The sequence below is a fragment of the Grampus griseus genome (genome assembly GCF_964374135.1).
Source record: "Grampus griseus genome assembly, chromosome: 4".
NCBI lineage: Eukaryota > Metazoa > Chordata > Mammalia > Artiodactyla > Delphinidae > Grampus > Grampus griseus.
In genome coordinates this window covers 123680492-123706915 of record NC_138997.1, presented here as the reverse complement: position 1 = coordinate 123706915, position 26424 = coordinate 123680492, and the positions used below count along the sequence as shown (strand labels likewise).

At 38.9% G+C, this 26424-nt stretch overlaps 1 protein-coding gene across 2 annotated transcripts in view; it reads left to right on the top strand.

The window, feature by feature from the left end:
• PRDM5 (PR/SET domain 5) overlaps nucleotides 1-25450 on the top strand; it is a gene marked incomplete at both ends in the record, with an annotated part of 205951 nt that extends 180501 nt beyond the window's left edge. Inside the window, one exon of one of the 2 annotated variants that reach the window (XM_082653415.1) lies at nucleotides 25286-25450. In XM_082653415.1, coding sequence (XP_082509541.1) covers nucleotides 25286-25450 — 165 coding nt within the window. Of the gene's footprint in view, nucleotides 1-11293; nucleotides 11356-25285 lie in introns of those variants that run through there. The other variant, XM_082653416.1, reaches the window with a different exon arrangement.
• Between the last annotated feature and the right edge of the window lie 974 nt (nucleotides 25451-26424).

The following is a 26424-nucleotide window of genomic DNA, read 5'->3' as shown; positions in this document are numbered from 1 at the left end:
ATGGGTCTGCATATTAGAATCTCCTGGAGAATCCCAGGCCACGCCCCAGAGCAGTGCAGTCACACTCTCTGGGGGCTGGGTCACCGGCATGAGCAGCTTTTGAAGCTCCCCAGGTGATTCCATGGGCAGGCAGGTTTGGAGGCCAAGGCTGAGCCTGATCAAGGTTCCCTCTCTTGTCTGGGCTCTGGAGTCACCTGTTCCAGAGTGCTTGACCAAGGGAGGGGTGTGCATGGGGAGGAAGCCATAGTCACCACAGACCCCAGCCCTGGAGTACGAGTGCCTTATTTTGAGTTCTGCCCTCTCTACCTGATGGTATAAACCTTGGAAATATGTTTAAATTAATGTTTCTTCGTCTGCTAAGTGAGAATAACCATACCAATTTGCAGCATTGCTTAACAATTAAATGGGGAAAAAAAAATCCTTAAAAGTTCCTAGCACTTTGCCAGCCATGAAGTAGGCAGTCTGTAAACATGCAGACTCTGGTACCACCAGAGTGCCCTGGTGGTAAAGCATAAGTAATAGTAAGAGAAGGGGAGATAGAAGTTATTGCTGCTGTTGTCGTAATTATTACTATTGCAGTTATTACTTGAGAGGATGGTGGACCAGATCATAAGTTCTTACTGATCTGTTCTGGTTGTACATTAGAAGAAGCACCTTGGGAGCTTTTAAGAAACACCAATGCCTGGCCACACCTAGACCAGATAAATCAGTTTCTGTGGGGTGGGACCTATCATCAATATTTTTAAAAAGATTCCCAGGTGCTTTGAATGTGCAGGCAGGTATGAAATCCACTGGGCTAGAGCTTAGGAGAGTGAAAGTATGAGGAAAATTTTAGTTAGGTTGGTTTATCTGACTGTTCCAAATGGACCAGTTTGTGTCACTCCTGTGGCCGCAAGAAAGCAAGGTTTTTGAGCTAGTTTGGGCAATTCTTTGCTTGGTTTATGCCAGACAAGCTCTTCTATCACCTCTGTGCTCTCAGAGATAGGACTTTCTTCCAGCCATGCCACTTACACACATTATTCTATGGGCCTCAAGAGTGGATTAACTAACAAGTGACTGAGGGCTTCCTTGTTTCTATTTAAAGTCTGTATACATCCCTTAAATTTAAAAATTATGTTCTATTTACTGGGCTTACTTTTAGTTTTCTGAATGTGAATTGTGCAGTACATTTTCCTAGTTTACACAATGTGTGTTTTCCATTAGCTACAATGCAAGACCAGTTATGGACGTCTTGTGTAGAAACCTGCTGTAAATTTTCTCCTAGCTTTCTGTAGGCTTCCCTAAGAGTTAGAATTTTTAGGTGCGTTGTTTACTAGGCCTTGGGTATGTTTTGTCATATGTTGAAAGATCACACCGGCTATAAAAATAAGACGGTGAATAAAAAGCCACAAAAGCTATAAACATCTGTAAAAGAAGTTTTCTAGTCGAGGCTGCTCGTCAGAGGGAAACTCAGTGCCTTTTGATGGTGTGCAGCTGGTGGCACGTGCACTTTCAGAAATGGGGCCATTAGGGGGAGCTGTCAGATATATGGCCTGCCGTCCTGTGGGCCGTAGATCTGTCCGCTGGGCTGTGTGTAACAGCAGCCCATGGGGCCATCCTCACAAACCCTCCTCTAAATGCCACCCGTAATTCTGTTGCCAAGTGGATGCTTTCTAGAAACAGGTTGCCATCTTTTGGTCACAAAGCCAACGTTACCAAGAGAATTAGTTGGCTCCTAGGAAAAATCTGGAAATTGCAGCACAGTCTCTGCCACACTGAGAAGCACACGTCAAGGCTGAGCCCTGGTCAGTGGTCAGGGCCACTGCACGATGCTGCCTGGAGCTTTCTTTTCCTCTCAGAGGATCTGTCATGTGGAGTCCCACGTGAGGTCAGATGCTAACCCAGTTACACAAGACACCCTCTTCTCTGGAGGCACATTTGAGTGAACAAGCTGGGCATGCTGGGCTGGGAGAGAGGAGCTGGGTTTTGGGACTCTGCTGCTGGCCAGGCCGCATCTCGGGGCTTACAGCAGGGCCGGTCCCAGGAGCACCGGGTCACCTCTGAGAAGCCATTTCTGAGACATTGTTTCTGACATCTGAGATGGCTTAATTTTTACCAGGTCCATCGTCCTGATATCAAAAAGGGCCCCTCTAAAAAAAAGACAGGATCTTTCAAGCAGAATGGTGATGTTTTAAGTTTTAAAATAACATGAAAGCAAAAAAATAATAATAAAGCAATTTTTAAAAAATCTTTTTACTTTTTATTAAAAAAATTTCAAACCTACAGAAGCAGAGAGAATAGGATAATGAATCTCCATGTACCCTCACCCAGGTTCAAACAAGTATTCATTCTTCCTCCATTTATAACCTCCCTACCTCCCAGCCATGAAACTTGGAATTTTTATATGTAATATTAAAATGATATTTAATTTAAGGTTTAGGTGTAATTATATTTTAGAATGTGTTCACCTAGATGATGATGAAACTGAATCATGGACATCCTGTGATCAGACATTTTTATTCTAGACCAGTGCTATTCAAAGTATGGCTGAAAAAACAGTACCAGCCCACAGACTCTTTGTTTCTGGTCTGTGATGAAATACGTATGAAAATTGTGAGGAAGTGTTTAGAACTTTTATAGCATTCTGACTTTGCTGCACATCTAAATGCACGACCATTTTTTTTTTTTTAGTAATTCATTTTAAATATATTTTAGAAAAGCATCAGTCAGCAGCACATTGAGAAAAACACAGTCTTTCACTACAGATGGTTCCAGAAGCACTCTTCTGTACAGTGCTTTTGCCGTTTTGCCACTCAGGGTACATTTGGTAACATGTGGAGATATTTTGAGTAGTCACAGCTTGAGTGGAGGTGCTATCGATGCCTACTGGGTGCACGGGATAGCCCCCCTCCCAACCAGACAAAGAATGATCTGGCCCTAGATATCGTAGTACTGAGGCTGAGGAACCCTGCTCCGGGCCACAGCGGAGCTCTGTGCCTTGTCTCAGGGACGTTTGACAAATGAGTCTTGCCGAGGTGCAGACTAGAAAGAGGCTAAGACTGTCTGTATATGATCTTGCCTTGCACTTGACATGCCATAGTCCACTTTGGAAATTAGTGAGACACTCTGCAGATGGAAAAGTCCGAGGGTTAAAGGACATTGCCCCAATCCTTTAAAAACGGAAAAATATAATGTAGCCCTTTTAAGTTACAAGTTGCCCATTTCATCTCTGCCGAAGTTTGTAGTAGGTCCAACAGGAGAAAGTCAACCACTACTGTAGCAGCTGAGAAAATGGGAAACTGAAACCTTACAAAATTTTTGTTTATTTAGAAATTTCATATTTAAGAAATGTATAACTTAACAAAATGAAATTCATGCATTTAAGAGACTCATAGCTCGTATTTAAGAAATTCATGAACCTCTGCTTCATGAGGTGTTTTGGATTTTCTTTTAACCTTAGAAATAGGAAATGATCATCTAGTAAAAGGCTTTGTTTTTCTGAACTCTAATAGGGTAAATATTAATAGCTATAAAATAACCTTAATCTAGAAAACATAATCAAGTGAAATTAATTTGTACCAAAAGATAACTTTTAATGCTAACACACTTGTGTGTGTGTGAGAGAGGGAGTGTCAGAGACACTTGTGTCTACATCTGTTTCCTCTTTAGTGAGTTTTTTCTCTCAAATTGTACTTGATACCCAGGTTGCTCACATGGAAATTATTTCATTAACAGCACAGACACTCTTGGTCTCGTTACAGCTTTGAGCAAGACAAATAGAGAAAAGGTTTGTCCATCAAGTGAACAAACTTTCATTTAAGTTATAATAGCCAAGTGTTTCACTCACAGGTTGAACCCACTCATAAGCAAACCGTGTTTATGTATATTCAGAATACCACAGGCTCTGACAGTCTTTATTACCATACTCACTAGCCTGCCTGTTTTCTTTTAATTGCTTTACTAATTTTCCTTTCTTAACTGTATTGAGGTCAGGCTACCACTGCCGTGAAAGAACATTTATTAACCATCATTCCATGACTTCCTGACACCATTTACACTGACCTCTGACTACACGGGAAAATGCTCATTTGTGATATTTTCTTTTTCTATTTGATTGTGGCCTAGCACGAAAACACTCATTTTCTCAGCTGCTGCAGTAGTGGTTGACTATCTCCTGTTGGACATACTATAGACTTTGGCAGAGGTGAAATGGGTAACTTGTAACTAAAAGGGCTACATTATATTTTTATATTTTTAAAGGATTTTGGGCAATGTCCTTTAACCCTCATAGGGCATCTGTGGATCATGTGTCCAGAGCATGTGGATAATCTGCCCATGATCCATCCTTGTCTTTGGGAGTCTGTGTAATGGGGGACGTGCTTCTTTACCTCCTGGCAAGCAATTCTTAACTAAACTACGAGAAAGCCTCCAATACATTTCTATTTCATACAATTTCAACATTTAGACCCCTCCAAGATTTATAAACAATGTGATTTTTTCTATCGAGCCCTCTGAAATGATTTTGAAATTTAGTTACTCAGTTTATGTTGGCAAGAAATATAATATTTGAAGTTTCTGTTCCTTTAATAGATGGGCGCTAGCACAAAAATATGACTTTTTATTAGCTACATCTCAAGGTGCAGGGCATAAGAGCTCTATAAATCCTACCTTCTGAATGAATTCTGCCAAACGCTGTTTGATTAAAGCTAGGCTGATTAGACTGCTGATGAATTCTGCCTTTGGTAGATTACACAGTTTAACTGACAAATAGATTGCCTCCATTCCGTAATGGCTCCCCAGTTATGATGACAAAGGACAAGCTATTTGTCAGTTAAACTGTATAATCATTCAGAAACAGAATTCATCAAGAACCTAATCATTTTGTCTCTAGTTAAATCCAGCTAATGAGTTAAAATGTGTAATTTATACTATGCATTCCATTCTGAAACAGTTACAGACAATTTCCATGATACTTCATTGAATCAGATTTTGTGCCCAGTTTAAAGATTTCATAATGGAGGGAAAGATAGCAGAAGAGAAGTAATGAAGTTAGGATGCGATTCATGTTAAGATGACGATATTGTGCTCTTTGTGGAGGAGGGGTGTTGAGGCTTTGGAAGTCCAGCAGTATCCAGACATGCTTGCAGTCCAGCCACAGTGGCCTGCAGGCTGTTTTCCAGTGTGTCCTTGGGAAGGTAGTAGATAGCTCAGCCACCGTAAGACGACTATATGGCTTCCGGAGCTTTCTCTGTCACGTGGTCCCTTGCTGTGTCAGTCACTAATTACCTAACCACCGTCATCTTCAGTGAACCTTAATGCAAGGATAGGCAGTGAAGATCAGAGCTGAAGCTCTCGTGAACCCTTGTGCACAAGCATGGATTCTTCTGGATTGCTAAGGTATGACTGCTAAGTTATGACTGAGTATACTCAGGAATGTTCTAGAGGCAGCAAAGATTTTTTCACAATTTTCAGAGAAAGGAACAGGAACAGGTGCAGGTGTCTTTGTAATAATATGCTCTGTACCACTCAGCTTACTCTCTGTGCCCGACTGTGTTTACCATGTGAAGGGTGTTGTTTCTTTAACATGGCTGATTAGGAGTAATGGAAGAAATTAGTAAGGAAGGGGGATGAGAGTTTCTGTTCTGAGAAAGAAAATGCATGTATTTCCTCCTATTTCAGTTCATTTGATATTCTTAAACTTGAGATGAGTGACCCGTGACCTCCTGGCTCTTCCTCTGGCATAAAAGCTTTTTCTGGAGCAGGAATTCTCTAATACTTGATTTGGCAACATTCACTATAAATCGGAATCCCTTCCAGGGTGGGCATTAAAGGTCCTCCCAAGGAGCACTGCAAGGCAGTCTGACCAATACCTGTCACGAATTATACCCCTCCTTTCAGGATCTTCAGGAAAAGTATGGACTCTTTGAATAAGAACTAGGGATGAAGGAGACAGACAGGCCTTTGAGGGATAAACATAGTTTCTTCTTTGCTATGGCCTAAGCACTCGGAGAACGCTTCTTTCTAGACTGACAGGGAAATGTGATTTTGGGGTCCTTTGTGAGCTTATCTGAGAGCAAAAACCCCAGGGAATTCCTGGCTACAAATGGTTCTCGGTAAAGAAGAGAGAGTCCAGGCAAATACAGAGCTACTTAATCAAACGGGTCCCTCTTCCAACGGTGATTCTCAAACTTTCTGAAGTGGAGGGACCTTTCTGACATTATAAATTTCACCCCCCACTTTCCTGCCAACATACACATAGAAACACATGATGGCTGTTGCACTTTTAGTGTCTTATAGGAGAAAATAATTAAGTGAAAGTGATATAATTCAGTGGCATTCGTAAATGAATATATCGAGTTAATCACCAATAGGATCTGTAAACATTTGAAAATATCACTATGTGGGTGAGTGTATGTGTGTGTATAAGACATTATTTATTCAATCCAAGCCAATGCATAACATATCTGAGACTTCAAACCTCTGGTGATAACTGCAAAGCCCCTGTGACCCACCAGAATCTCCATATACTGGCTGGGAACCTCTCAGTATCCATAGGGCCACCTCTAGGATGCTGACCTAGACAGTATCTCCTATGAGGAAATTTAGGAATGAGTGGGAGGGATGGTCTTAATCAGTGATGCTCAGAACTTGCTTTTCACTGCCTTCTCTTCCCTGAAACTTCTCTTAGGATGTCATTCAGCTTGTTGGTCCTGTCTTAGGTGGTTCCCTGCCAGACATTTACCTGTCATTGGCAGCTGCCACAGTGATGCACCTCTCACTTCTTTATAAGATCTCCTTTTACAGATAAATTGCAGGGAGAAAAGCTTTCCTTTTTTTTTCCTTCTCATATACATTGTATTGATATGTTTTATATGCTTTAAAACATTAAGTTACATGAAACATTTGGATATAATAAAAGCTAATAAACAGTCACAGGAATTCCCAGAAAATTCCTGATCTAAATACTTAGAACTACATTTTCCTTTTAAAGATTTTTTTTTTTAACTAGGCAGTATTTGAAGAAATAATAGAGGCTAAGAATAATGCAACATGTGAAAAGAGGTTGTGTTTATTCAGACTAGAGGGAAAGGCCATAAACATCGTATTTCGTAGACTGCCAGTAAAACGCAATTACTTTTTTCCTGTTGATTGTGAACAGTCAACTTAAAATACATTTTTCGTGTCCTGAAAATTATACATATGGTTACTTCCATTTCTGGCAATATGGTAGACTCCATTTCCTGGAAAAGATACCCCGTACAATGCTATCAAATGCTGGATAAAATAAAGCAAACAGCAAATATCTGATTGTGTAAAAAAAAAAAAGTAAAAGTGATCTCCAGGACCCAACAAACAAAACTGAAACCCAGCTCCAGAGTGGTGAGGTCAAGTTGAGGATGCAGCACCTTGCAGGGTGTTTACAGTTTCGGTAAACTCAAGACTTGGTTTTTAATGGTGATGGAAAAGGGACAAGCTCTGGGTTCAGGTTAAAGGGCAAGATGGAACCACATCCCCCCATAATTCTAGGACCCCAGAAAGACTATGCTCAAAATGAAATCAGAGGCTAGAAATAATCTACTTTTGGCAAACAGAAATGCTCGGGATGTTTAACTGTCTTGAAGTAATTGCTGGCTAGAGAAAAGAGTTCTCCTTAGAGTTTGTAACCACAGTCCTTCCCCTCAAGTGTGTTTGGAGTTCAGCCTTAAAATGCTTGCCTGACCAGAAAACCCTCGGGCAAGAAGTAAACCTAAAATGGTCTCTGATTGATAGCATCCTGGAGTGCCTGGCAGAAGCAAACACAAATGCTGTCTGGAGGGACTTACCCTCAACCTGGGGGTCACAGGAGTTTAACAGATAAAGACCACCAAACATGAGTTCATGATTTCAAATTCCAGAAACACCCAAGGAAACAAGAGCCATGAGCACGAGACAGGAGAAACCACAAATAGCAGAACTAGACTTCCACAGAGCACATAAGATAATGATTTATCAGATGAAGAAAGTTGTATAAATGCCTAGAATATTTTTAAATAGGCATAAGCAGCATGAATAGAAAGTAAGATTGTATCAAAAATTTAAGCATAATTGAAAAGAACCAAATAAAAAGTTCTAGAAATTAAAACTACAGTATAGGAAATTAAAAACTCAAAGTGATCCTATTAGGTAGCAAGTTATTCATACCTGAATTGAATTGATCAACTGATCCTAAAGAAATTACATAGAGTGCAATACAAAGAGATGGAAATGGCAAAGGCAGGTTAAGAGACATGAAAAATAGAAAGATCTAACTGGGGTTGTAGGCTTTCATTCAATGACAAATGAGAAGCAAAGCCACTTTCAATCAAAATCAGAATTTACTATCAACAGATCCTTGGAAACTCAGATATGTCAGAAAGCATGAAAAGTAAAGAAATTGTTAAAGTGTGTTGGGCTAAACCACACTGATTGTATAAAATAATAATGATTCCATACCAGGCATTAAAAATCAAGATACAAATGAAATACTGCTACATATAACATGTAAGACAGAGCATTCTACAGGGCATGTTAATTAATACGAGGTAAAATAAATAACTTTAATTGTGTTAAATGCACATGGTAAAAAAAATTTTAAGGATAACCAGTAAAAGGATAGAAATAGAGTTTGTAAGTTCTATAATAATGCAGGGGGGAAAGGAAATCCAAAACATGAAAGAAAATATAGGGGAAAAACCTTAGAAAACAAGCAAGATAAAAGCAGTACACAAAATAAAATGTTAGAAATTTATGTACACAAAATTAAATGTTAGAAATATATTTAAATATATTATTAATAATGATAAATATGATACTATTGTATTTTATTTATTATAATGGCAATTAAATTCTATTATAACAATATAATTTTTAAATGATAATAAATATTAAAAAGCAAAGTTCACTATCTTAAGAAAAGTGCCATTGGTTTGGGTTAAAAAAATTGAGTCGTATGCTGTTTACAACAGACGCTTATCATACCTAAGGATATATAGACTGTTTGAAAGTAAAAAGATGAATATAACAGGCAAATCCTAATTTTATTTTTTGCCTCTTTTTTTAAACTGAGATATAGTTGACATATAACATTGTATAAGTTTAAGGCATGCAACCTGTTGATTTGATACATTTGTATATTATAGTATGATTACATCATAGTGTCAGCTAACACCTTCATCATGTCATGTTATCATCATTTCTTTTTTTGCAGTGAGAACATTTAGGATCTAGGCTTTTAGCAACTTTTAGCAACTGCATACTACAGTGCAGTTGACTATATTCACAATGCCGTGCATTAGATCTCCAGAACTCACTCATCTTCTAACTGCAAATTTGTACCCTTTGACCAACATCTCAACAAGTCTCCCAAACTCCAGCAGATACTAATTTTAAAAAGCTTTTATAGCTATATTAATACCAAATTAATTTTAAGGTAAAAAGGATGATTACAGAAGAAGAAGGTCATTTCAAAATGATAAAAGGTCCTATTTTCCAGGAGTAGAATAGTTTTAAACTTACATATACTCACCATGTACCTAATGAGAGTTTCAAAATTTGTAAACTACAGTGATAAAATTATAAGGATATACTGGATATTGGAGTGTAAAATGGTTTATTCACTTTGTAGAGCTACTTGGCCATTCCTAGAAAAGTTGAAGGTGCAGTTCCACTTCTAGATATACATGCCGTAGGGAATTATGCTCATCTGTGTTCAAGTGTACATTTACAAGAATATTCAGAACAACATTATTTGTAAGAGTGAAAACTTGGGAAAAACTTAACTATCCATCACTGGAGAATGTAGCCATTGAATGTAATACTATAGTCACTAAGAATGAATGAACCGGCGCTCATGTTCACAAGAACGTTCCATGTCTTAAGCTGGCCGATGGGTACACATGTGTGTGTGCGATTGTTTACATACCGTTTTGTAGGTCTGAAAATTTTCATAATGTCTTTTAAATACCAAGGAGAAAATATAAATAGAACTTGTCTACGTTAACATGAAATATAAAACATATATACATACTACCTCAATTCAAAAAGTGTCTATAACAGTATTTTTGAAGCTATATTTGAAAAAACACTGCAATTTTACTTTAAACAAATCTGTTTATCAGTGCACTATTTAGTAATTAGTGGCCTGCTGTTTTGATGAAACAATGTTAATTAATTTATTTTGCAATTTATTCCAAGCTAAAAAGATGGTGATGTAAGTTCCTGGTATCAAAGATGGCTAAGGAATGTGGATCATTTTTTCCTTTGTCTATGGATATATTTCTTTTCCTTAAGAGTCTATGACCAGCTGTAAAAAAATGCCTCATTTTAAAAAGTAATTTCGATTTTATAAAAGAACATCTCCTACCTAGGAAAAAAGATTGGACGATAGAAATGCTAACACATATATATGGAATCTAAAAAAAAAAAAAAAAGGTTCTGAAGAACCTAGGGGCAGGACAGGAATAAAGACGCAGAGGTAGAGAATGGACTTGAGGACACGGGGAGGAGGAAGGGGAAGCTGGGACGAAGTGAGAGAGTGGCATGGACATATATACACTACCAAATGTAAAATAGATAGCTAGTGGGAAGCAGCCGCATAGCACAGGAAGATCAGCTTGGTGCTTTGTGACCACCTAGAGGGGTGGCATAGGGAGAGTGGGAGGGAGACACAAGAGGGAGGAGGTATAGGGATATATGTATATGTATAGCTGATTCACTTTGTTATAAAGCAGAAACTAACACACCATTGTAAAGCAATTATACTCCAATAACGATGTTAAAAAAAAAAAGGAAATGAAAATACTTAAAGCACAGTTGAGTTCTAACTTCTTAAATTTACCCCCAAAACCTGTTGAACATTTGGTTCTGAGCTTTCATTCCCAGGAATCCCTTTGAGACAGTGAACAGTTTGCACCATGTAAACCAGGGGTCCCAAACTGTCTTGCTCCACGAAACCTTTGTGGCATGCACTCCGAAACCAAAAGAAAACGTAAGTTCATTTCAGTAAGTAGTTAGATCACAGCAATCATGCAGAATCTCCCTTTGCACAGATAGGACTGCATCGAAAGAAATGTTGTGCAATCTAGTGTTGGAACTGTGAACCACCTGGTAGTTTTAAGACTGCCCAAGAGATTTTGAGTACTCCTGTTTTCCCCTGAAAATTTAAAATAATTCATGACACCACTATGAATGTGCTGCCAGCACCTTGCAGAACTAGATAAAACACCCTCCCACGTACACCTTCAAAAGGAGGGCTCTGCATTCACTCAAATTCATGGTCTCTTTTCACTGACTGCAGGAGAAACCATACAAGTGCTCAGACTGCAGCAAGGCCTTCAGCCAGAAGCGAGGCCTGGATGAGCACAAGAGGACGCACACCGGAGAAAAGCCTTTTCAGTGTGATGTGAGTTTGGCTTCCCTTTTCTTCCCCTAGTGTCCTCCAGTAACCTCCGGTAACAGGAGATATGTATGTGTGTGTGGGTGTATCCATGCATCTATTTGTGCATGTATGAGAGAGAGAGAGAGAGAGAGAGGGAGAGAGAGAGAGAGAGAGAGTGTGTGTGTGTGTGTGTGCTTTACAGTGCTGATCTGTGTCTATTAATGTCTTGTGCTCTTTATACCTTTTGATTGCATAATCCATGTAACCACGTTGTAGCAATGTTTTTTATCCTAGTTTACTGGCAGCAAATGAACTCTGATTTTCTTTAAGACATGCCTGTACCCTGTTTTAATGCAATTGAGTTGTTCTTCCAAGGTATAAATACATGATGATTCAAGACAGCTTTCATGTGTCTGTCCAAGTCTTTGACAGGTTAATGATAGTTAAACCAGAGATTTAACTGGTTATAGATATTATTTATTTTGTTAAAGCCAAACAATTTCTAAAACATGCATAAACTCCTTTGTTTAAAAAACGCCACTGCCAATTGTTTAGATTTTCTGCTTATGACATTTGAAGTGAAATGGAATTATCGACATAGTTCACATTATTAATGAAAGGACAGAAATACTACCATTGTCAGTAAAATTCATTGGATCATGATTAATCTAGAGAAAAATGGTTCATCGATGAACAGCATCACCATTCTGTGTAAGATTGACAGTTGACAGAAAATTGACACAGGTGTTAGGGAAAGCACTTACTTCTTGTTCTTATTTCTAACACAAAAATAGCAAAGAAAAAAAAAAGTATTAATGTAGCTCAATGTAAGAAGAAACATTAAAGTTGTAATCTGTGAAATTGCACAGTACATAGTTCTCTTTAAATGTTGAGGGAAACTTGAGTACTCAGTCCCCTTGGCATATCCCAAAGGATAAAGGATGGAGTAAGCAGTCCATATGAAAGGAAACTCACAAACATAAGATGTTTTCCTTGTCTTTCCATGAAACTTTGGTGGTAAGGTTAAGGCAACAATGTACTCCCAGTGGACCTACTCATAAAAATACCTTTATCAACAGTGAACTTCTTTAAGGAGAGAACTACTTGTAGAGAAAGAAATGTACACATGGAGAGCTCTATCCTGGACTGGAGGTACAGCCAGTTTCATAATTTAATGGATTGAACGTTCAATCCATTGGTGCTTTTATTGGAAGCATTTTCATAAAAGCAAAACTTTTTTTGGATTATTTAATTGCACAACTACACAAATAAGTGATGGGAAATAGAAATTAAATATTAACTGTGTATGGACATCTTCCTTCTATCACGCTCTACCTGACTTTTATTTATGCTGAATATTTTTGTGGACTGCTTCCTTACACAGACTGGACCATGATGTTATTTTTTAAAAATTATGTTACAAGCATGATTTTTTCTATCTACTTCTATCCCATTTACTTCTGTCAGATGTTCAAATCTCTCTGAGCCTTATCTGCAGTCCGGACTGGTCTGTTGAGGAGAGATCCAAGTTTAATGCCTCCAAAACTTCCCTGAAATGCAGCCTGGGCAGGGAACTGGCTGTCTGTTCCAAAATCTTATTCTCTTAACCTACCCATTCCAGATAGAAGTCCTCCTTTCTCACCCCACTTCCAGTCTATCTCCTTCCTAAATGGTTCTCAGATCCATTCCTTACTCTCAGTTTCCATTCCCACTAGCGATGCGTAGCCTGGACCCTCACCTTACTATTTCTTATTACATCCTATCTTATTACATTTCTTATTACATCCTATAGATGTAATAATCCCCCACCAAGGTGACTTTTTAAAAATCGAAATGAAATTCACATAACATAAAATTAACCATTTTCAAGTGAACAATTCAGTGGCCTTTAGTACATTGACGGTGATGTGCAGGCATCACCTCTGATTCCAGAACATTTTTGTCACCCCCAAGTAAAGTTCCATACCCGCTAAACAGTTACCTCTCACTCTCCCCACACCCTGGCAGGCACCAGTCTGCTTTCATTTCTATAGGTTTACCTATTCTGGATATTTAATATAAATGAATCATACAATATGTGACCTTTTGTGACTGGCTTCTTTGACTTAGCACAACGTTTTCAAGGATAATCTACATTGCAGCTTGTATCAGTGCACCATTACTTTTTATGGCTGAATGATACTCCATTTTATGTATACAACACAGTTTATCTGTTCATCAGCTGATGAACATTTGGGTTGTTTCTACCTCGTGGCTGTTGTGAACAGTGCTGAGACAAACGTGTGTATACAAGTTTTAAGTACCAGTTTTCAGTTCTTTTGGGTATATACCTAGGAGTGGAATTGCTGTGCCCATATAGTGATTCTATGTTTGACTTTTTTTTTTTTTGCGGTACGCGGGCCTCTCACTGTTGTGGCCTCTCCTGTGGCAGAGCACAGGCTCCAGACGCGCAGGCTCAGCGGCCATGGCTCACAGGCCTAGCCACTCCGCGGAATGTGGGATCTTCCCGGACCGGGGCACGAACCCGTATCCTCTGCATTGACAGGTGGACTCTCAACCACTGTGCCACCAGGGAAGCCCTATGTTTGACTTTTTGAGGAACTGCCATACTGCTTTTCACAGTAGCTTTACCATTTTATATTCCCACCAGGAATGCACAAGGATTCCAATTTCTCCTCATCCTTATAAACACTTATTATTTTCTGTTTTTTTTAAATTATAGTCATCTTAATGGACGTGAAGTGGTATATCATTGTCATTTTGATTTACATTTCCCACAGGATTAGTGATGTTGAACATCTCTCCATGTACTTGTTTGTCAGCCATTTGTGTATCAGCTTTGGAGAAATGTCTATTCAAGTCCTTTGCCCATTTTAAAATTGTGTTGATTGTCTCTGTTGTTGAGTGTGAGATACTGGATACTAGACCCTTATCAGATATGATTGCAAATATTTTCTTTCATTCTATATGTTCTCTTTTTGCTTTCTTGATAATGTCCTTTGATGCACAAAACTTTTCAGTCTTGATGAAGTTTAATTTACCCATTTTCTCCTTCTCTTCATGCATTTGGTGTCATATCTAAGAATCTATTGCCAAATTCGAGGTCATAAAGATTTACCCTTATATTTTTTTCTAAGAGCTTTATAGTTTTAGCTCTTACATTTAGGCCTTTGATCCTTTTTGAGTTGAATTTTTGTATATGGTGTGAGTTAGAGGTCCATTCTTTTGCATTTTTTCAGTCTTTTACCATTGAATATGGTAGATGTGAGTTTTTTATGAATGTCCTTTATTGTGTTGAGGAGGTTCTCTTCTAGTTCTCTGAATATTTTTATCAAGACAGGTTTTGAATCTTGTCAAATGCTTTTCTGAATCACTTGAAATTATCATTTTTTCCCTTTTGTCCTGTCAATGTGGTGTGGTACATTGTTTGATTTCTTTTTATGTTGAACTACTGTTACAGTCCTGGGATACAGCCACTTGTTCATGGCTTATAATCCTCTTAACATGATCTTGGATTCAGCTTGTTAGAGGTTTTTTGTTTTTTGTTTTTTTTTGTGGTACGCAGGCCTCTCACTGTTGTGGCCTCTCCCGTTGCAGAGCAACAGGCTCCGGATGCGCAGGCTCAGCGGCCATGGCTCACGGGCCTAGCCGCTCCGTGGCATGTGGGATCTTCCCGGACCGGGACATGAACCCGTATCCCCTGCATCAGCAGGCGGACTCTAGATCACTGTGCCACCAGGGAACCCCCTGTTAGAGTTTTTTGTTTTGTTTTGTCTTGTTTTTTTTTGTTCATTTGAAGATTTTTTCCTATATATTCATAGGGGTATTAGTCTGTGGTTTCTATCATTGTAATATCTTTGTCTGGCTTTGGTATCAAGACCGTGCTGGCGTCACAGAATTAGGAAGTGTTCCCTCCTTTTCTATTTTTGGTGGGAAGAGTTTGAGAGGATTGGTGTTAATTCTTCTTTAAATGTTTGTTAGAATTCATCAATGAAAGCATTGAGTTCTGGACTTTTCTTTGTTGGGAGGTTTTTTGATTCAATTTCTGTACTTGTCTGTACTTACAGGTCTTCTGAATTTTTCTGTTTCTTCTTGAGTCTGTTTTGGTAATTTGTGTATTTCTAGGAATTTGTCCATGACAACTAGGTTATCTAATTTGTTGGCATACAGTTCATAGTATTCTCTTATAATCGTTTTTATTTCTTTGGGTTTGGTAGTAATATCAAAATGTGACATTTTTAATGTAAACTCAGTCATGTGCTTCTCTATGACGGCTTCTCACAACCTATAAGGTAAAATCTGCCTTCCTACTTGACTGAAAAATTATTACGGTCTTTCTCCATTCTTACTGTTTTATGTCTTAATAATCTTATCTGTCAGTATTCTGCAGTTTCTTTGCACTAACACTTAGAGTTTCCTGAAGCAGTGATACTGTTTCATATCTGTCTCTTGTTCCAGGTACCTTGCGTACACTGTTCCCTCTGCCTAGAAAGTCTTTTTCTGCTCCCGTTCCCACTGTCTACCATATATATATGACATTTGAGTGGCATCTGAGCAAAATTGTAAAGAAGAAACTGATACGTATCCACTTCAGTTCTTTACAATTTCGCTCAAATGCCACCTCACTCATCAACACCACTCTAACACCTTAGGCCCAGTCGTTCCATGCTCTGCAGCTCCCCCAGCATGCCATACCTATTCAACTTTAAATATCTTTAGCTACTACACATATGGTAGATGACTTCCAAATCTTTCTTTCCCTGCCTAGATTTCTCTTTGAACTCTAGACAGATATTGTGAGGTGCCTGTGAGACATCTCCCCTGTATTCAGACTGAAATCACGATCTCCCAGCCTTCTCAAGCTCTCAACATGTTTCCTTTAACTACCCATCTCTCTGAGAACTCCACTGTCTCCAAATAGCCCAAGCCAAAGGTCGGAGCCTCATGCCAGACACCTCTCTTTCCCTGAGCCATGACCAATAGCATCATCTAGTTGAGCTTCTGTAGTTAGAAAGACACAGTGATCCATGGTTTGTATATAGTCTCTGATTTCACTACAGTCCAGAAATATGTAGGTGTTATTTCCACTTATAGGAAGCAATTGAGGCTCCCTGGGGTTGAATGACTTGCCTATCATTCACTGCTTATAACTGGCCAAATCAGGATTCCAAGGATCAAACCCATGCAGCTTCCTTTCAGCTCCAGTAATTCCTGACCCTCTTTGCTTGTCTGTATTTCTCAAACCTATCACCTTGTCTAAGTTTCCATTGCCACCTTCACTTCTCTCTTTCTGTCACCCCCTACATCCAGTGCAGTAGCAAATCTGATTGGCTTTGTATGTTAAGTTGAGAATGTGAACACTTCTTACACCTCCACAACTAACAACCTAGTCTCCTGGAACAACACAGTCGCTTTTTAATTGATCTCCCTCCTTCCATCTTTGCTCTTTACAATCTGTCCTCAACTGGCCACCCACAGTGATCTTTCTAAAACCCCAGTCAGATTTTACGTATGTGTGTGTAGATTACATATGTATTACATTACTCTCATTGGCTCAAACCCTCAACGACCGTACATCTCATTTAGAGTGAAAACCAGAGCTGTACCAGAGTCTGGAAGTGGCCACGTGACCTGCACCCCCCGCCCTTGTGCCCCAGCCTCTCTGGCTTCATCGCCCCCTCTGCCTCACTCCAGCCACATGGCTTCTTTGCTGTTCTTTCAGACACACTGAGCTCACTCCTGTGAATAGGTCTTTGTATTTGCCGTTTCCCCAGCCTGGAACGCCCTTCTCAGGTGTCTTTATGATCTGTTCCTGTGCTTCTGTCAGTTCTCGGCTCAAATTTCTTTCTCTCTTACTTCCATTACTTTCTTAACCCTCACCCCATAGTCACCTTCTCCTTCACTGTACTTACATCCACCTGAAATATTACGTATTTGTTTGTTTAATTATTTATCATTTATTATAAGCTCCATGACAACAGAGTTTTTCGTTATTGTTTATTGCTGTATTCCCAGCCCTAGAACAATGCTTGGCGTATGAGAAGCAGTCAAAGAATATTTTAAAGGAATGAACAAATGCATCAATGACCACTGTCTTAGTTTATGTCCAAATCATTTCTGGCTTGGTGTGGAACATTGTTTTGGCCTCCCTGATTCCAGTTGTGTACTCTCTAGCTTGCTAACTAAATTATACTTCAGTTTCAGTCTCTTCTTCAAGTCCCACCGCTTGCAGAATATACATCCTTCCAGTTTCTTACGACTATCAGGGTCTCTAGGATTTGGTTCCAGCCTTCTAACTTCCTTTTCAAGTTGTTCCCCTAACAGTGTCTCATCTTCAGCCTTAGTGAACAGTTTTCGTTCCCCACCTGAGCCTTGCTGTTCACTCCTCTGTGCCTTTGTACATCTCCTTCCTTCTCCCTGGAACGTCACTCCCCAGCTTAGGACGTGGTAACCCCTGTGCATCCAGGAAGAGTCATCGCACCCTCCCGTGTGCCTCTCTTGGCATTATGTTCATGGCATTGCAAGTGTTTCTCCTAACGCTGTGGACTCCACTGAGGCAGGGCAGAGCGCTCTTTGTCACTGTTCTCCTTACTGAAGTGGTAGACACATTGTATGCGATAAATATTTGTTAACTGAAGATGTCTGTATACAGTTCTAACATTATCTCCAAGGACTTTCTATTAAACATGCTGTTTCCCTTTATCTTAAGACAAAATCAGTTTACCTCTAGCCTAGAGAAGGAATAAAATATTTTCCCATTTTTGGGGAATGTGAATTAATACTAAGTTGGAGTAGGCTGAAGGGTTGTATGAGAATCACATGTGGAAAGAAAGAAAAGGAAGCATCTCTGTTGCACTGTTGGAACTCCTTGCTCTTCCCTATTTTTAAAATGACTGTAAAAGACCTTACATTTGGCTGATTTATACAGAGCATCAGTTTGAAGTCTCTTAATGACTGCATTTAAGTTCATGAGAACACAGCTTTTAATGTCTAGGTAGTCAGTTTCACAAGCGTGACATCAGCTACTCTCTGCTGACATTTAATCCTCTGCCTTGGCCCTCGTTCAGCAGTCTGTTGGATTGTTCCAATCCCATGTCCTATTGGAGCTTCTCGAACTCCTTAATTCTGAGCCGTCATCAATGACTTTGGCATCCTGCCCAACTTCCTTTCCATTTCTCCAGCTTGCCGCTGCCGTAATTTTCCCATGGTGGCTATGTAAATGGACTTGAACTTCGTATCCCTCACAACACACTGGTGAGCTGAACTGTCTGAGAACCTCCTTTATTTTTTCAAAGAGATGTTTATTCCTTAAAAATGGTGTCAGCCAGGCAAATGGAAGAAAGTGTAGTGGGCTCACATGGCTCTGTTTGAAGTGAGAGACTTTTTTAATAGTTGGCCCTTAGGGGGTGGTATAGACTCTGAACCCAGACTGTCTGGGTTTAAATGCTGGAAACCACTTCCTCATTCTGTGACCTTGGGTAACCTGCTTGAGACAGAAGTGTGTGTGTCAGTTTCCTTCTGTGAAATGGGGATGATACCTAAAAGGGTGGTTTGTGAAGTTTGAACAAGCTAATGGTTAGAAATTGCCAAGGGTCATTCCCGGCCCACGGTGAAAGCGGATGTCAGCCCTTAAACCTAGTCCCTGTGCCAGAAATAAATGACTGTAATAAAACAGTGAACAAGACGCCATGTCCCCTGCCCTCATAGAACTCACATTCTTGTGGAGTACAGACTTAAACAAATAAGCCTGAATAGATGTCTCATTGCATTTTATGAAAAAGGTTGGGAAAGGAAAAAATGGGGTGGGCTGGGAAAGAGTAGTTAGGGAAGAATTCTCTGAGAAAGTGTCTCTGAGTAACCTAGAAGATGAAGAGTAGCCATGGGGGAAAGAGCATTCTAGGCTCAGGGAACAGAATAAATCAAGGCTTGTGAGTGGGAAAGAGCATGCAGTGTTAGGGGAAGTAAAAAGGCAGGGGGAGCTGGAGCCTGGGGAGAGAGGAAGAGGGGGGTGCAAGGTGAAGTTGGAGAGCAAACTGGTAGCCTTTCAGCCACATTAAGGAATTTATTTTGAATCTGATTTCAACAGGAAGCCATTGAAGAGTGGTATCTATTGTTCTTTTGACGTGAGGTTTAGAGAAGGAGCCAGGGAAATAGAAAATAGGGAACCAGTTTTAATTCTGTCTTACGTACGATCACAAATGTTCATTTATACTTATAAAAACAATTTAGAGTTTCTTTTACTTGAAAATAATTTCTAAAGACACCTTCTTTGGTTTCTCCAGAATTACTCCACAGCCTTTGGGTTACTTACGTTGCTCACAGGGATTGTATCTATCAATCACCTATCTACCTTTCCCTTTCTTTCTTTCTTTAGTTCAACAAATATTAATGGAATGACTACTCTTGCCTTCCTGTTCCTTAGGACTAGTAAGGAGAGACATTAAAAAGCACACAAATAATTAATTACACTCGAGGTAAGTGTTATAAAGGAAAAGTAAAGGCTACTATGAGAGCATTTAACAGAAGACTTCTGTCAGAAAGATCATACAGGCATCCCTGAGGAATGCATAGGAGGCAGCTAGAAAAAGAGAAGTGAGAAAGTACTGAGGCAGGAAGGCTGTGGTGTCTTCAACAGCCTACACTATAGCTGATTGGTTGGGCTAGAGTTTAGGAGTTTCCCTTAAAGTAAGTAAGGATCCAGTAAGGACCCATGGAACAGTTTTCTGTAGTAAAATGACATTTATGGTTTTAAAAATCCCTCCACCTGCTGGGTGGAGCATGGACAGAAGGGGATAAGGATGGATGCAGAGAGATTCAGATAGTATTTATCACCTGGGTCCTTTTGACAGTGTAAAATTGTCCATACATTACAGGGAATTTGCATCTCCTCTCCTATATAAAATGCATGGAGCAACGCCCATTCTTCAGGACAGTTACACACCTCCTTTAGTTCCAAACATTTCCTGAGGGGAGGGGAAGCTGTACCACCTCTTTGAGAACCACTGACACTGGCTATTGCAATAATCTAGGCTTTGGTTTCCAGAGTGAGGAGCTGCGTATCCCAGGAGGCCTAGGAGACATCCATTGGGAAACGGGAAGGAAAGATTACAGTTGTGATCCCTGCTTATTGTGTATTTTAAAACAAAGAACTTAAACTTCAAAGAACTTAAAACAAGAAATTACACTTTATTATCATTGAATAGCGGGGCTTGACTTTGGTGCCCTTGTTAACAGCTGGTTTCTTGTGATGTACGGTACTAAATGTGATCTGAGGGAAGAGTGGCAATTCCATGGCGATGCAGGTTGTCACTTGTTTGTTTTCCGTGCTTGCAAGGACTGCGATTTATGTGTTCCCAGTTAAGTGGAGATATGGATTCTGTTATCTGTTTTTAAACAAAATAATCTTGTACAAAAGAGTCCTTTACAGAAACTACAGATTGAAAATAATATTAATAATACAGACACAAGGCAACAAAAAGAAAACAACAGAGTTAATATTACCAGTCAGCAGCAAATTTAGATTAAACAAATGACACCATCATATCTGGAAAAAAGTAAACCAAAACACTGAAATTATCCAGAAGACATTTGAAATATGTTTTTGTCTACATTTTTCTTAAAAATGACTGACCCTAAATATCATATCTTAGATGTTGCCTAATGAAAATATGAAGTCATAATTATTAATACAAAAACGTTTATTTCATCTTTTTCAAATTCTCTTAAAAGTTTGTCTCTAATAATATAATTTATAAATACCTTAGTACACTTGGTATATTTTATTTAAAAGTACAGATAATAGGTGCATGCGGAAATGTTTTCTTATTGCTGGAGAATCACTGGTCTAGGCAGGTAATGGTTTTCACTCGGGTTGTGGCAGCACAGATGGTGACAGTTAAATGTCTTCTAGAAATGTGTACAGGGAAGAAGTGGTAATTGACTAAATGAGGTGGGGATGAGGGAGACATTGGATCAAGGCTGACTGCCAGATTTCCAGCAAGTGTCAGATGGATGGCACATTTTTGTTTTGAGAATTAGATTTGGGAGACAGAGTCTTTTTTTTAATTGAAGTATAGTTGATATACAATGTTATATAAGTTACAGGTGTACAATACAGTGATTCACAATTTTTAAAGCTTATATTCCATTTGTAGTTATTATAAAATATTTGCGATATTTCCTGTGTTGTATAGTATATCTTTGTAGCTTTTTTTTTTTTTTTTTTTTGCGGTACGCGGGCCTCTCACTGTTGTGGCCTCTCCCGTTGCGGAGCACAGGCTCCGGACGCGCAGGCTCAGCGGCCATGGCTCACGGGCCCAGCCGCTCCACGACATGTGGGATCTTCCCGGACCGGGGCACAAACCCGCGTCCCCCACATCGGCAGGCAGACTCTCAGCCACTGCGCCACCAGGGAAGCCCTGTAGCTTAATTTATACCCTATACTTTGTACCTCTTAATCCCTTACCACTATATTGCCCCTCTCTCCTTCCCTCTCCCCACTGGTAACCAGTAGTTTGTTCTCTGTGAGTCTGCTTCTCTTTCGTCATATTCACTAGTTTGTTGTATTTTTTCTTTAGACTTTAGACTTACTGAGTTTGCAGCACCAGTGAGCTATCCAGCAGGCATTTAGATCCTCCACTGTGCAGATCAGGAGAGAGGACTTGGATCAGAGATAAGATATTGGCGAGTATCTCCATATAAACAGTAACAAAGAGCATGACTATGATTAAGGTCGCCAGGGGAGAAAACACCTAATGAATGAAGAAGTGGGCTAAGGAACAGGTACTGAGATCCAGACTTCAAGGTTAGGGTGGAGGAGGAGCCTGTACAGGAAAATGGCCGGGGGGGGGGGGGGGGGGAAGGCCAGAAAAATAGAAGGAAAACAAGGAGAACAGGTCCTAATGGAAACTAAATGAAAGGCAGGAGGGAAGTGGCCAGGTATGTCAAATGATACTGAAACTTCATGTTAAATGAGGATCCAGGAGTCCCCATTCCATTTAGCCATGTGGAGGTGGTTGGTGACCTATCGAAGCTGTTCAGGGAGTTACAGCACTTGACGTATCAGTGTGATGGCAGTGAGCTTGAGGCACGCATGGAAGATGAGGATGTAGAACCTTCACTCAGCCAGCGGTATTTTTTGCATTCCAAAGTAACATTTGGAAGTTTGTTTCCTTTTTTGTTCTAGAAAAATTAGGAAATACAGAAGGGAATAAAGACAGAAATGAAATGATTCCAAATTTCTCAACTGATGTCAACTAATATTAACATTAATCTCTTGATATTTTCTTCCAATACTTATTTATACAGATACAGTTACCATCTTTATTTCAGTATTGTAAATTGTGCATTAATTTTATTCTGTTTTCTTCCCTTTACATTTTCCCTTGCCTTTTTTTACATATTTTTTGAAGTATGATCTTTTTTTTAACAGCTGAGAAGTATCTCTTCTTCTCGTTATATCAAAATGAATATCCTCATTAACTTTGGGCAAATAAGTTATTTGTAATACTCCACTTTTATAAATAATTCTGGGATGAACATCTTATATATACATCTTTGACTAGGAGCTATCATACTGGTAGTACTCCTGGCTCTTTTAAGGCTTGTGAAAATACTAATAATCTCTGTCCGTCCAAGGTGCTTTTGAGGAAGCGCTACTCAGTACGGTTGCACTGTCATCAGCACCATTTTCTACACTTAGGCACATTCCAATCCCCCTTGTAAAATTATGTTTGGGTGTGTGTGTTGTTTTAAGTACATTTCTTGAAAATAGCATGTGTTTGCATTTTCCATTTTACCCTAATTTCAGAGCCTTTAAGGGTACTCAGTATTTTATATCACTTATCATAACTCATGTATTATATAGTCTGTCATTGTATTTTATGCTCTTTCATGTTCCTGGGTCTTTGCTTTTTATCCCGATTTTTACTGCATGACATGAACTTACCTGGCTTTGTTTTTCAGTGACTTTAAAGGTATATAGTCTGTTTTAAATTGTGATTGTAAAACTTATGTTTACAAAGGTATTTCATAAGAAGAACGTCCTTTCCTCAGATTGATTGGAAGCATTATGTTTGTCATGGAAAATTATTGTTTGCTTTAAATTCATTTGTATATTGCAGGGAGCTGCTACTCTTTATAGTAGCTGTGTTCTCTCTCGGACCCCACATGTGGTAGCTGTTGTAGTCTCTTCTTTCCAACCTGCTGATGATTCTTTTTGCCAGAGAAGATGAAAGAGAAAAACTAGGCACTAACATTTATTGAGCGTCTTCAGTACAACATCCATTTGCATAGATTACCTCATTTAATCTTAGTATTAATTCTGTGAGATAATGATCATTGTGATCATCTTATAGGTGAGGGAACTGAAGTTAAAAGGCATGGTTTGTTCATTTAAACTTCCTTAGGAAGTGATAGAATCAGGTTGAAACTTGGTTAGTTAATTCAACAAATACTTATTTAGTGCTACTCTATAGGCACTGTCTTATCCCTTAGGATATATGAGTGAATAAAATATATGAAGATTCTCTGCCTTCATGGATCTGAGGTCAGGGTGCCAGAGTAGTTGGGTCTTTAGTGAGGGCCTTCTTCCTGGTTATGCCTCACATGGCCTTCCTTGGTGTGTGCATGCAGAGAGAGAGAGAGAATCTGTGTCTCTTCCCGTTTTTATAAGGGCATTAATCCCATCACTCCATCCTCATGAGCTCATCTAACCCTAATTATCTCACAGTGGCTGCACCTCAAACACCATCACATTAAGGATTAGGGCTTTAACTCATGAATTTTGAGGGGACACAAACATTCAGTCCATAGCAAAGGACACAAACATTCAGTCTGTAGCAAACTCTAAAACTTATTTTATGTCACACTATGCTACTAATGTGTAATTCAAAATACATTATTATTGGATTACTCCCTCTTGTCACCAAACTGGGGGCTTGCCCTTCTGTGTTTCTTGTTGCTGAGCAGGTAAAATCCTGCTTCTCTCATAAAGACAGAGTGAATTTTTTATTTGCTTTTGTATTTTCACATGCTTCACCTCATTGAGAACTTCAGCTTTCTTTCCAGTATTTTTACAAGGCTTTACCTCTCCCATTATATTCACTATGTTTTTCAGGGAATTTTCACATTATTTAAGTATTTTATTTTATCGTGCATGTGCTTTTGAAGAATTTCATGTAAATGGAATTTTTGTGAATAACAGCAAACTTTGAATGAAAATTTGGTATTATAAAAGAATTCCATTTCATTTTTACTTTTGAATAACTATGCCTCACATCTTCTGGGTTAATTTAATATTTTAAATTATTGGGCTGTTTAATGTCTGTTGAGTCAGGTGGCAATGTCGCAGAGCTTACATGAAGAAAATGAGAAGTATTTTTAATTGGAAATAAAGAACTGGACTAGTGGATAACGAACTTCTGCTTAGGATGCTTAAAGCAGTGTTAACCTTTTACTTCACACATGGGTCCAGATTGAAGGGATCACTGGTGAGACATGTCTTGTGCTATTTATGCCATATACTAAAAAGATGCCCTCTAGATCAAGGCATTTTGTTTAAGAGGTTTAACGTGAAATTGTTAATACGCTGAATTATGGCGAGAAAGATACTGTTTCCAGGGAGTTGTGTCTTTAGAGATGTTTAAAAATATAGTAGCTGGGGGAAGGGAGAGTGGTTGGGATGCAGAGGACCCACATTAAATGCAAACAACTCTTGGAACTATAATTAATTTTCTTTACCTTTTACCTTGGATGTTAAGTTCCATTTATTTCCAGAGCACTTTTGTTCTTAAGCCTGTCAGTATATAGTTGATAATAGGAATTTGCATATTGTATTTTGTGTAAGTGATAACTTGGTGTATCTTCAGATTTTTCAATATAACGTGATTGGTATCTTTGGGTCTTTTCTAGGTTTGTGACTTGGCTTTTAGCCTGAAGAAAATGCTGATCCGACACAAGATGACTCATAATCCTAATCGTCCACTGGCAGAATGCCAGTTTTGCCATAAGAAGTTTACAAGGAATGACTACCTCAAAGTGCACATGGACAATATCCACGGAGAGGCTGACAGCTAATGGTAGCTGTAAAGGAATTAAGCCATTCAGAAGGGCTCCTAATACGAAACCCAGATTTCTCTCAGCTGATTAGCATAGCAGAAGTAGCGAAAAGTAATTCACTGGTCTCATAGTTCTTATTTGCCTACCTTTAGAGTCTGTAGATACATATGCCAAAAAAAAAAAAAAATCCTACTTCTGTCAAGAAGTGGTACAAATGGAAAAAAATAACTTTGTAGCCTCCCAAAATACTACTTGTGTTGTGTCTTATAAAAGTGGAAAAAGGAGCCATGGCTCTGCTTGGCCATCTCTCTATAGTGAAGTTTATTAACATGCTCCGTATTAGGCAATTTTTATTTTATTGTTATCCTTGTGTGTGTGTGTGTGTGTGTGTGTGTGTGCATTTGTGATGCTGGTTATTGCAACTGGTTATTACTAGTTTAGCCAGAAAGAGATTAAGATTTCCAAGATATTTCACTGCAGATAAAGGATAAGGGGCAAGAGTTTGCAAAGTCTCAAGCATGATAACGGGATAAAACTTGCTAAAACAGGCCAAAAGTTGATCTTAGTTAATAAATAGCTCCTTATAACAGATCAGTTTAAAATAAAGAGGTATTTAAGGACTGAAACATTGATTGAAATGTTGTGCATTTTAGACAATTCTCAGGAAACATTATTTCCTCTCATCAGTCATATGCTGACATTCATGGTCTAGATAAGATCAACACAAAAAATGACCATAACACTTAAATATTTATCAGGCTGATCCTCCTGAATTTATACTAGCGAGCTTTAGAAATTAACAATATATAAATATATATAACGAAAAATGGAAACAAAATAGGTTCTCATTATCTGTTGACTGACAGGGTAACAGGACAGTAGGTGTATTACAATATTAGTCATGATACACCTGGACCTTTACCCTCTCATTTCATCAAAGTGCGCAGAACATATTAGTGCAGACATAACAGAGTCCTCAGAGCATTAACATT